Here is a 12,609-nt window from a genome sequence, read left to right as displayed (position 1 = left end):
ACATTACTGTATGACGAAAAAGTAATGTTCCCATTGAATTTGCCTTTCTTTTTTAATTATAATTTTCATATTAAAAACAGTACAGCCTAACAAAAACAGAACAATAGCCTACACAGAAGGACAGCAGCTCTCTTGTACATACACATATAAAGAAAAGCGAGAGCTTTGTGAACGTGATATATTAATGTTTTAATATGCAAGATTGTTACACGCCGCCTATCTCCATAGCCTCTTTATGTACAGTCATAAGAACATTTTTTTTAAATTATATGTTTCTATGTTTTTATTGAGCATCAGTGTTAATACACAAGTTGTCAGAACACACAAAACACTTAAATGTTATACTGAGAAAACCCAAAAGGCCATGTAAATGGGTATATAAGATGATATTGCTTTTGTATACCACTTTTGGTGTACAGTATGCATCCTTTTTTAATCAATTAACCTTTGTAAGTGAATGCTGCTGTAAAGATATTCCATGTAAGCCATGCCTAGTGAGATCAAACTAAGCTGTTTTATTTTGAAAGTCACTATGAATAAGACTTTTAGAGAAAGCTGAGTGGATCAGTGCTCTATACCGGTGCTAAAAGTTATCAACGTATTCAACTGTTTGCTTTTGTGTTTGTGAGATGTAAAGGAAAACATATGTGTATGCTGTATTGTATGTGAGCATTAAATTAAGAAGTCAAATAACCGGAGGTGATGTTAGAGTTATTGTAACACAATATTCGAAGGGCCTGGTTGCCTTTGGCTTGTAGAACAACAGTTAGCACTATTTTATTTTTTTTTACAGCACCCAATCATCCTGAATAGGTGGCGGTTTAAATCTGGGTCCACACATCTGAGAATTATTTTGGCTGGAAGCCTTGTCTGCTCTTCGACACACATGATTTAACAAAGGTGACCTATATCTGTGCCTCTCAAACCGGTGTACAGGGAGCTTCCAGGTTTCTCTGCAGGGCTCTCAAGGGGTCTCCGTGAATCATAAATAGGTTTACCAACTGCAGAATAGAATATTTAAAAAATATATCAGTATATAGTATATCATGTAATTCTGGTCAAATTTATACCTGATTTGATTTGATTTGATTTTATTGATTAGCATTCAAATTCAAATCTCAGTGAAAACAGTGAGAAAAAAAAAACAAAAAACAGTGAAAACAGAACAAAAATCTACCATAAAGAAAGAAAGCATGAGACAAGGCTAATCAAAAGGTATTGGCTGAAGCATTTGCTTATTACGCCAACCCTTTTCACAAAATATCTTTTTGTATGCAGCTCCTGTACACAGGGCTTGAAGAAAATAATAAAACAAAGCAAAAACCAAACCAAACAAACAAACAAACAAACAAAACAAAGAAAAAAAAAACTTTCCACCTTAGATAAGTAACTACATCAAAGTAAAGAATCAAGAGGTTGTTGTTTTTTTTCTCCTTTTTGCTCTTTTCATTCTTGATTTATATATTTTTCTAATACTCTATTTTTAAACATGTTTTTAAACAAGGAAAATGAACTACACCTTTTTAAATCACTGTCATAATTATTCCACAGGTTAACTCCTCTAACAGAAACACATCTCTGCTTTATATTTGTCCTCATCTTGTTTTTCTTAAAGAAATCTGTTCCCCTTAAGTCATATTGACTCTCTCTGACTTTGAACAGCTTCTGAGTACTGGGGCAAAGCAAGTTATTTTGTGCTTTATACATTATCTGTGCCATTTTATATTCAACTAAATCATAAAATTTCAGGGTATTCAGATTAATAAACAAAATGTTAGTTGGTTCTATATAGTTTGATTGGTTTACAATTCTTATAGCTCTTTTTTGTAACTTGAAAATATGAAGAGTGTTCGTTTTATATGCATTACCCCATATCTCCAGACAGTAAGTCATATATGGAAGCAACAGAGAACAATAAAGTGTGTATAATGATTTTTTGTTCAGGACATGCTTTGTTTTATAGAGAATAGCAATGGTTTTTGACATTTTTGTTTTCACGTGGTTTATATGAGACTTCCAACTCAGCTTATCATCAATTATCACTCCAAGAAATTTATTTTCGTACACTCTTTCAATTTCAATTCCATTAACCCTTATTTTAGATACATTTTTCACTTGTCTAGTGCCAAAAATAATCAATTTTGTTTTCTTTATATTTAATGATAACTTATTTACATCAAACCAGTTTTTTAATATATTTAACTCCTTTTGCGCTGTAGTCAGAAGCTGTTCTAAGTTTTTACCTGAGCAGTACAGAGTCGTATCATCAGCAAACAATACACATTTTAACAGTTTGGAAACACTACATATGTCATTTATATATAATATAAATAATTTAGGGCCCAGCACAGAGCCCTGAGGAACACCACAAGTTACCTTCAACTGCTTAGATTTTACATTATTGAATTCGACATATTGATATCTTTCATCCAGGTAACTTTTCATCCACTTGTATGCTATCCCTCTTATGCCATATCTCTCTAGTTTATTTATTAATATAGAATGATCAATTGTATCAAACGCCTTTTTTAAGTCTATAAAAACACCAACAGTATATTCCTTATTATCTATTGCATTAGATATCCCTTCAACAAGTTCCATCACTGCCATTGAAGTGGACCTTTTCACTCTAAAGCCATATTGGTTATCACTTAGGAGATTATGCTTCTCAATATATTTATCAAGTCTATTAACAAATAACTTTTCTAAAATTTTTGAGAACTGTGGGAGTAGTGATATTGGCCTATAATTGGTAAACTGACATCTCTCTCCGTTTTTATGGATTGGAATAACTTTTGCTATTTTCATTTGTGAGGGAAACACACCAGTTTGAAAGGACAGATTACAAATGTATGCGAAAGGTTGCACTATATATTCTATAATACTTTTAACTAATATCACCTTATAGTTCAAAGGATTTTTCAGGTCTTTGAGACTTATATCACAGCTAATTTGGAATGAAATGACTTTTACTGTATGTAAAAGAAAATGATTTTATGGAGGGCTTTAATAATTCACTGAAGACTTTTTGACATCACAGCAGAAAAAGTAGATGTTAATAATGCAGGTAACAATGACTAAACTCCATTCAGCTGGGTCAGTTTCAAGGCCCTGGTTTTGTGCACACTGCTGGTTCTCTCTCAAGCGGTCATTACGTTCAGCGATATTATAATAAATCAAAATAAATGCTAAAAAATATTAATCCTCATTTTCTCCTCTGCTCTGTGCATTGTAGCTATTTTTCCCTGACTTATTATCTGGTCTAAAATCTTCTAAGTAAAGACACATTTGCTCTGGAACTTGCACCATGTTTATGTCACAGGCTGTTGTAATCAGGTAAGAAGGGCCTAGATATTAAAGTGGACCTCTTATGCTAATTTCCTGCTCCATTTAAAAAAATACAAATCTCGGGCTCTGGTAGAGTAGCTTTGCATTACTCACATTTGAGAATAACCCTTCTTTGCCTGGGTACACCCACTGTCTGAAACCAGCCAGCTCCTCTCCCTTTAAGGCAACTTTCCCCCGACAGAAGGTTTGTACAGCAGCTTTGTGCTCGCATCTAGAGGGATACCTCCTGTCTTTTACATGATACACATCCAAGAATAGAAAAAAAAAGTACATGGAGAACTCTGAAGCCTAAGCTTCTAGTGCACAGGGATTATTTGAACATACACTGACCCCATTATTTAAAACTTTGGCCACATTCATGGTCAACTGAATTTGTGCTGTGTGTGAGTGGATGTGTGTCTGTGTGTGTGAGGATGTGCATAATCCCCCGCAACTCTAAAAGGAAGAAATTAAATGCCAAACCTAGACTTTTTAATCACCATGGAGACGTGAAAGGTTAGATTCACACTCACTAGCTTACATGGATGGAAGCCCCCCCCCCCCCCCCACCACCACCACCACCACCACCTTAAGAGATGGGGCAGTTTTTCACAGAAAGAGGACTGTGAGAAATTTGGAGTCGCTTCAGACTTAAAGCCACAGTCAGTATGGACAAGATGTGTTGGTTCTTTTCATACTTTTAAGACAAGCTTGACATTATTTTTGAGGAAAAGGGGAAAGAAAATGGTAATAATCGGTCTTTAATTGAATACTTCAGGATTTTGTCTCCCAAAGGTTATGAGGAAGCTTTAAAACTAAACCAAATGTCACCTTGGGGACGCATTTGAACGTACCCAAGGGAAACAGCTAGTAAGTATAGGGTAGATCGTGTGTTTAGCATCAACGTGAAGGGCTTTAAACAACAAAAGTACAAAAATATTAAAAATAATTTGTAAAAAATAATGAATTTTACACTTTAACTTGGCTTGTGGTCAAATTTTTGAAGGTGGATTTGGGGTTGGGGTGACAGGTCTTCTACAGCCTATCTATAAACTCTAAATTTTTTAATAAATGTATTTATTCTTCTCACAGATTTGTCTAAAACCATAAAAGTGAAATATTTCACAGTCGGGTTTATTTAATCCAATTTCAGATTAGTCGCAGTGAATAATTTCATCAGGGCCAAAAATGAATAGGCGATGAATCTTCCATTCTTGTGCCACGGAAACATCCAACATGTTAATTTCCTGATGATGAAATTTCAAGCTGACCATCCTCATCACGATGAAGATCCGGTAATAACGTGACAGGATCAGGCTGAACCCAAACCGAGCAGCAGCAGCAGCAACAGTGAACTTATGATCAGGCTGTGATGCACACGGGTGACGCCGCGCTCCTGTAGTCGCATAACCAAAGACTGGCGTGGGATCGGTGCCTGCTGCGCCTCATCTGGAATAACGTCGGGAAAATCCAGAAATTTCATTAGCGGGTGATTTTTTTTCTCTGAAAGAGGGCGAGCCTTGTTGAGAATAATCCCTTTTGGGCAAACGTTTTCATCGGCAGGGGGTTTTCTGTACTTTGCAGAAGCCAGAGCAGATTTATTCCGATAGAGAATCGCTAAATAATAAGGTAAGAAGTGCGTGCACTTTGAGCTATGTGCCATGTCTTAGATGTATCTCAGATTATACATGCAGGGATGGGTTCGTGTTGATATGTCGCGCATTATGTTTCATATTTTCCTTTGGTGTGAATGAATGGGGATTGAGGAGAGGGCTGGCTCTCTGGCACCTGCGCATCCTTTGAAATAAAGCATCTGCGTTCTGCCTGGAAAGAGCCAGAAAAACAGAAATAAGGCAGAGAGCGATTATTTGGTGAATTTACAAAATGTCACCAAGATTTCTGCACTTAATGGGCTTTTTTCTCTCTCGCTTTTCTCCCACCCCTCCAATGTGGCTCTGCGGCGGCACCGAGGAGGGCTGTGTTGTGTTTTAAAAATAGCTGTTTGCTTCTTGCATTTTGACATGTTTGCTGGCCCGATGCGCACGGAAAGATGTCATTAGGAGCAGGATGGGGGGGATCTAATCTGAAAATACTCTCACTGCGTCGTTTCCATCGGAATGCAGCAGCGTCTCCCTCTCCAGCTCTCACAGGAGGCGGTTAGCTTTAATAGCATTAACACGGATGTCATTGCCTAAAGCGTGATATAAAACAGCATCCGATGGCAGAACGAGTCGTTCATACCTGTGGCCTGTGCGCAATGTGGCTGATATTTCTATTAAACGCCGCAGTTGCAGCGCGTCGAGCCGTTTCTCTCAGCTCAACGCTCCGTGAAACAGTTTTGTCATCTTCCTGCAAAATGTTGCTCCTCAAGGTCATTCGCTGTAGCCTATTTTAGAGATAATACCCAACATCTGTTACTGTAATTACTAATCACGCTCGCCAAGCTTGGTTCTATGACATGCAGGAGATGGACGTTAAAAGCTGTGGTTTGCAGTGATTTGGGCTGTAGCGCACATTTCTGCCGTTTGTTGTGGAAGGCCCAAGCCAATGCAGTGCTGCCTGTGGTGGAGCTGTCCAGCCTGCTGTCATGCTGCAGAGATGTGGACCATATGTTGGTCTCAAGTTGTGGACACTCCCACAACGGCCTGTATTTGGAATACAAATAATATTCTGCTCTCTCATTTGTTCAATTATGCAATGGAAGTTGACGCATCCTTGGCCACTTATGTCATTCGCCACATGATGAGTAAATAATTAATGAATGTGGGGCTTCTGATGGACTGCCCTGGTGTGGTTGGCTTAAGTTGTCAAAGATAACAAACTAACCCAGGCTGATTGTTGTGCAGCTTTCCCACGGCTTCTTTAAACACTGGATTACATGCAGGCCACTCATGTGTTTTCCATTGATCCAGTGCTGTGTGCTCCTGCACGCTGCTCTTACTCGTGTCTGTGGACTTACTGCAGCAGCCTCTCTTTTACAAGCAAGCACAGCCTTTGTTGTCATTGTCAGGTTATAGGACAGCGTTTGCAGTGGAAACTTGATAGCAGCGATCGAACATTTGATGAACTGGATCTGCTCTGATGGTGTTGATCCAGGTCAGTGCTACCCAGGCCACTGGCTGGCACAAACAGGCTGAAGGGACCGAAATAGAACATAAGCACTGGGGCAATATTTGCTGCCATCCCAGAAGAAAAAGAGCACATTTTTTACACTCTGTGCTCATTTTTTCGAAGTGGGAATCTGACAAATATTTTCGAGCCGAAGCAAAAGCAAATGCATTATTCACGTGTTCTTGCACCACAGGAAACATGGGTAAGCAGAACAGCAAGCTGACTCCTGAGGTGATGGAGGATCTGGTGAAGAACACAGAGTTTAATGAACATGAGCTGAAGCAGTGGTACAAAGGCTTCCTGAAGGACTGCCCCAGTGGCAGGCTGAATCTGGATGAGTTCCAGCAGCTTTATGTGAAGGTTTGTGTCCAGAAGCTCCCGCTCTTCTTTATCAACTGCCTCTTTTGCATCTGTTGGAGTTATTTGTTGTACAAACTAATCATGCAGCAGTAGAGGACTTATTTTCCCTTTTAAAAAGCTGTGCTTATCCTGTAACAATAAGGCACCAGTTGACCTCTCTCTACTGTTTTGTGCAGTTCTTCCCTTACGGTGATGCGTCAAAATTTGCACAACACGCCTTCAGAACCTTTGACAAAAACGGAGACGGGACCATTGATTTCCGAGAGTTCATCTGCGCTCTGTCCATCACATCCCGTGGCAGCTTTGAGCAGAAACTCAACTGGGCCTTCAACATGTATGACCTGGATGGTGATGGCAAAATAACCAGAGTGGAAATGCTGGAGATAATCGAGGTGAGGGATTATGGAGTCATTAAGCTTTTGCTCATCAGGAGACTGGCTCTGAGGGTTTTTTTTCTCCATTGGTTTTTGGTGTTATCAGTCTCCCACACACCTGCAGAGCCTTGAGTACAGATACAGTTTCGTAATGGCAAAACTGCAGTTGTATTGAATTGCATTTGGCTATTTGTGGAAACACAATCTATAAAATAAATCCGATATGTGTCAGTGATATCAGAGCATATTGACAGCCCCTACTGAGACTGTCAATATGCTCTGAAGTGTGCAACAGTGCAAAAACAGTCAGACAAAACCCCATTATTTTATGACCTGAGAGTTTTTAACATTAGTAAGAAGTTATTTTTCACATAATTGACTTATGGTTTTCAAATAAATCACCTCAGAGCAAAGAGCCCAGATTTCAGCTTGTTAAATGTGGGAATTAGCTGTTTTTGTTTTTGTTTTTCCAGTAATTTTGACTTTTGGAGATTTGAGCATTGTAACTGTGTTCAAATCACAGTTTGGGTCTTTATAAAACTTTTCTTTAGCAAACCCAAAAGCAGCCAAACAGTTTGAAGAATAAACAAATACATTGGCATCATACTATTGCACTCAAAAAAGAATTATTATGCTTAAACACAGGACTACAACTGACCCATGTGGCTGTTATTATTGTTATTATAGAGCTACCCAACAATATTTAAGTATTTAACATCATGGACACCTGCGATGATCCAATGAAATGGTAAAATGGTAAATGGTCTGTATTTGTATAGCGCTTTACTAGTCCCTAAGGACCCCAAAGCACTTTACATATCCAGTCATCCACACATTCACACACTGGTGATGGCAAGCTACATTGTAGCCATAGCCACCCTGGGTCGCACTGACAGAGGCGAGGCTGCCGGACACTGGCGCCACCGGGCCCTCTGACCACCACCAGTAGGCAACGGGTGAAGTGTCTTGTCCAAGGACACAATGACCGAGACTGTCCAAGCCGGGGCTCGAACCGGCAACCTTCCGATTACATGGCGAACTCTTGAGGCACTTTGGAATATATGTTATTCCAAAAGTGCCATTCGATATATATTTGGACACACGACTTGTGCACTACTGCATAAAGGAGTATTAGGGCCACATTAAGAAAGAAAAGGCAAATATATTTTTATATTAATATTGTTCATATTGAGACTAAAGCTGAAATGTTGTTGTTTCAAGTCAGACAAATGCCATGGCTGCTTTGCCCTCTACAAAATAGCTTGCGTAGAGTTAGCGCAAGTGTATTTAAGAGTTGGTTTTAATAACAAGGAAATTATTTCTCTTTTATTACATAAACACGATGTGGTGATATATGCAATGATGTTGAAGAGATGGTGCAAAAAGCTGCATCTGTTCAGAAGGAAAAAACACAAACTTCGAGGGGTTGGCTTCATTTGTGCAAAATGAAATAGCTGGCAATGGATGATCACAAAACACAATCAGAACGCTGATGAAGTTGTTGTGTCAACTCATCAAGTCCACATTTCAACTTTAGCTAATATTTCGACATGATTCTCAAAAATAGCATTTCAAGTTTAATCTGAAGATTTGGGTTTATTCTTAAATTGAACAATAATAATGAAAAAATCTGTTCTTTTGGTGTTTTTTTTGGTAAAACTCTGTCACACTTATTGGGTACTCGAGTAGAATTATAACTTTTACTTAAATAAAAAGTCAAAATGATTTTCACACTTTTACAAAGGATTTTCCAACTCGACTCTTGTTTGCACTGTTGTGCAACACTGCTTTTGAAATAATTCAATAAATCAGTAAAGGCCCAGTGTTTCCTGCACATTTGATATATATTAATGAAATATTCAGAGTTCTTGGTCTTCTGTGTGCAACCAAATTTCAGCCTGCTGACAGAAAATAGCAGCATGCATACATTATTCAACCACTGGTACTATTTCCATCCACGGATTACTTTTGCTTAATAATTGTATGTAGCTTGTTGTTGTTTACTTGTAGCCATTTCAGCAATTTAATCATGAATCTCCACAAAAATGATATTATTTCAACATTTGACTTTTATCTGTTTATTCACTGCTTCATCCATCCATTCATCTTTTATTCTTGCACAGCAAACCACAGTTCTCAGCTAATTTCTCGCCACACCTCGCCCACAGGCTATCTACAAAATGGTGGGCACGGTGATCATGATGAAAATGAACGAGGACGGTTTGACACCAGAGCAGAGGGTGGACAAGATCTTCAGTAAAATGGATAAAAACAACGACGACCAGATCTCGCTGGAGGAGTTCAAAGAGGCGGCAAAGAGCGACCCGTCCATCGTGCTCCTGTTGCAGTGTGACATGCAGAAGTGAGCCGTCGCTGCTCCCTCCTCTTCCTGTCTGTATCCACACACTCTGGACAGCAGCACACGTTTTAATGTCTCATTAGGTTCTCTGCCATTTCCACAGGAAAAAAAATAACAAAAAACAATGCTTGGACTATTTTTCAATGGACTCGCTTCTTGTGGTTGTATGCATGAGAATGTCAAATGCTGAATAATTTTGAACATAGCTATAAGATATCATACATTTCTATCTGACAACATGCCAATGTGATTTGTGCACAGTAACTCCTCTACATTCTCATTCAACCTTAGCTTGTATATCAGTGGAGCACTGCATTAAATTATGTTTCTGCAGTATTTAGGATCCCCAGTGTTCACTGCTGCAACTACTGTACGCTTTACATGATAGTAACTAAATAATAATTCCTATGATAATTGTAACTGTCTCTACTGTACAGACTTATTGAGCTCTTGGAGGGTAGAAAGGCTCCTGTCTGTTCCAGATGTTTTCACACAGTGGAACCAAGAAGAGTAGGTTCTTTGCATGCATATATTATGTGTCAAAAAAAAATCTCTTACCTTTTTCATCTTTAGGTGGTTATGAAAAGAGAAACCGTCACTCTAAATTCATTTAGTATTGTTGCATGGGATGTACAGTATGTGACTCATTAGACCATTAGTTCACCTCCTGTAATGTGGGAGCATGCTTCCTTCCATTCGATACACGTGTATGTGTGACACTTTTCGAAAGGTTTTTGGGTTGCAGTTGAGGGCTAATCTCCAAGGAAGAGCTTTCACGTGAACATATTATATTTTGCTTAAGTGACTTACAGAATGAGCAGAAATATATTTATGCAACATGCGTCCCTTAATGTTATTATTGTACTGCTGCCGCTTAATCTAGAGACGAGGCCAGACTTACAGCATTAGGCGCATTATTCCCCACGGCGATCCCAGATTGGCTTCTTTTTAGGCTTCTTCTTTGATTTATGGTTTACTCGAGTTAACGTTAAAGTAACTAAACTTTACTCAGTACATATCAACTTGTTTACAGAAATGAAGAGCACTGCAAAATTAATAGTCTTGGCTTTTGACCTTATTGCTGGGAGCTCACTCTTAAAGCTAGGGCCCTCGTGAGAGGGGCTCCACTTTCCAGTGCAGCAAAAGGAGGGAAAAAGCCTTACATATATGTTTACCGAACACACTGCATTCCTTCGTATAAAACTTTTTTGTAAGGAGAAACTTTTTATCGAAAGGTCTCATCTTCTAATCTATTCCATTCGCCGCAGTCATTAAAGATGCAGGACCCTCGAGAGAGGTGCTCGATAAAGCTTTTGAGAGAGCGTTTCAGAGCGAGACAGCAACGAGTTGGCGAAGGTTGAAACTATTGCAGAAATTCTCGTTCAGCGGTTTTGCTTCCCCATTTCCAGGCTATGCAAGCAAGGACTGAGTGTCTGCTTGTAGTCCACTTATAGTAGTGGAAGGTGCAGAAGCTTGTCATTGTTCTGTCTCAAATCAAGCATTACATTATCAGTGTCTATATAATTTATAAATTTCAGGCCAGTCACCATGTCAGATTCTTTGTCTAGTAAATGTTTATATCAAATATGAAAAAGCATAATACAAGTGACTGTATTCTTTTATACATGTGGCATGTGTTGCACCCAAAAATAATTCTGTAGTGATTAAAACAAATAAACCATGAACAGGCTTTTTTCAAAAGGCACGGGCTGCCAGGTGGACTTAATGGGCACAAAATAAAATCATCTCTGAACACAGTGCTCTGTATGGATGGACAAAGGGGTGAATGGATGGACAGCCTTGTGTGCATAAATCATATGATCCGCATAAAACCTGCTCAGAATTACAGTTTTATTTGTGACAGTGCTTTCAATTATCCACAAAAATGACTATTAACAACTACCGCAAGATAATCAATGAAGACTTTTGATAAAGAAAACAGGAACAGTGACAACAAGTAGCTAAAAAAAGAGCACTAATATTGTGGCAATATTTGCAAACTGAGTAAAGAGCTGGGTTGATTGACTAAAAGTCTCAAGGTATCACATTGGTGAGGTAAATTTAAATCGTATCTTTACAAAAGGATAAAAAGAGCTTCCCACTGGACACACCACCCACTTTGGGACTTAGTAGCTCAGTATGGGTATCACCACGAGTATAATAGTACTACAACCCTTTCCAGTACTGCTTATTTATGCAGCACTTTAACACTACTCTTGTCAGCCCCGTAAAAACAGAAAAATGACATCACAATTTGATTTTTCATCAAAAACTATCCAGCAATATAGAAGAAAATCTATATCAGAATAAAAGCAAGTACCTGATACTACCTCTCTTTTACCCTAAACGTTATACTCTTTTCCAGCTCCCTATTTGTCTTCACGATTCACAGTTCAAAATAATCCACACTATAATTCATCCACTACCTGAAACAACCAGTTTTTAACCCAGGAAGTAGAGGCCTCCACCAAACAAATTCACTCAAGTGGCTTAAAACAAATGTTCACCAGGGAGGACAGCAGGATCCTTGACTGTGTTGTTGGGTTGGAAGTCCACACACATACAGACCAGTACCTACTCTCTGACTCCCACCACCCTGTGAAACACAACGTTGAGGTGATAAGGAGCCTACAACACCAGGCAGAAAATATTTCCTCTAAGGAAAAAGGGAAAGAAAAGGAACACACACTTAAAGAAAGCTCTTAATAAAACATGGTTATCGCAACTGGGCCTCCATTAAATCAGCAAATATGTACACGAAAGAAGGTCAGACACCAGCAGACCCAGCAAGACCCTCAGACAAAATTGATTCATCCATGGGACAAAACTCTAAAACACAAGCTAAACAGGACAGAGTATGCTCTGCAGTGACAAATGCTTGGACCTCCACAAAGGAGAAACCAAACAGGCACTCCATTAACCCAACACAACACAGAAGACCCACCTTTACAGGACAAGACTCAGCTATGCATCTGCACTGGAACTTTCTTGATGATGCCAGTGTTCACATTGTGGACCAAGAGCATCTAAGCCCCCTGTGAACGACCATCACTGAACAGAGGTGGTGGCTTACAACAC

The 12,609-nt window shown here is 39.0% G+C and overlaps 1 protein-coding gene across 1 annotated transcript; it reads left to right on the top strand.

The window, feature by feature from the left end:
- The first annotated feature begins 4,700 nt into the window (after positions 1-4,700).
- vsnl1b (visinin-like 1b) lies at positions 4,701-12,358 on the top strand. The gene is made up of 4 exons (XM_085390879.1): positions 4,701-4,956; positions 6,632-6,798; positions 6,975-7,190; positions 9,341-12,358. The coding sequence occupies exons 2-4, from the start codon at positions 6,637-6,639 to the stop codon at positions 9,536-9,538; spliced, it is 576 nt and encodes a 191-aa protein (XP_085247005.1). The 5' UTR covers positions 4,701-4,956; positions 6,632-6,636; the 3' UTR covers positions 9,539-12,358.
- Positions 12,359-12,609: the final 251 nt, after the last annotated feature.

This window comes from Rhamphochromis longiceps, linkage group LG19 (genome assembly GCF_057381845.1).
Source record: "Rhamphochromis longiceps isolate RC_006_pf linkage group LG19, R_longiceps_female_GT1.1, whole genome shotgun sequence".
Taxonomy (NCBI): Eukaryota; Metazoa; Chordata; class Actinopteri; order Cichliformes; family Cichlidae; genus Rhamphochromis; species Rhamphochromis longiceps.
The sequence above is the reverse complement of the archived record's forward strand: the minus strand, read 5'-3'. Positions and strand labels throughout refer to the sequence as shown.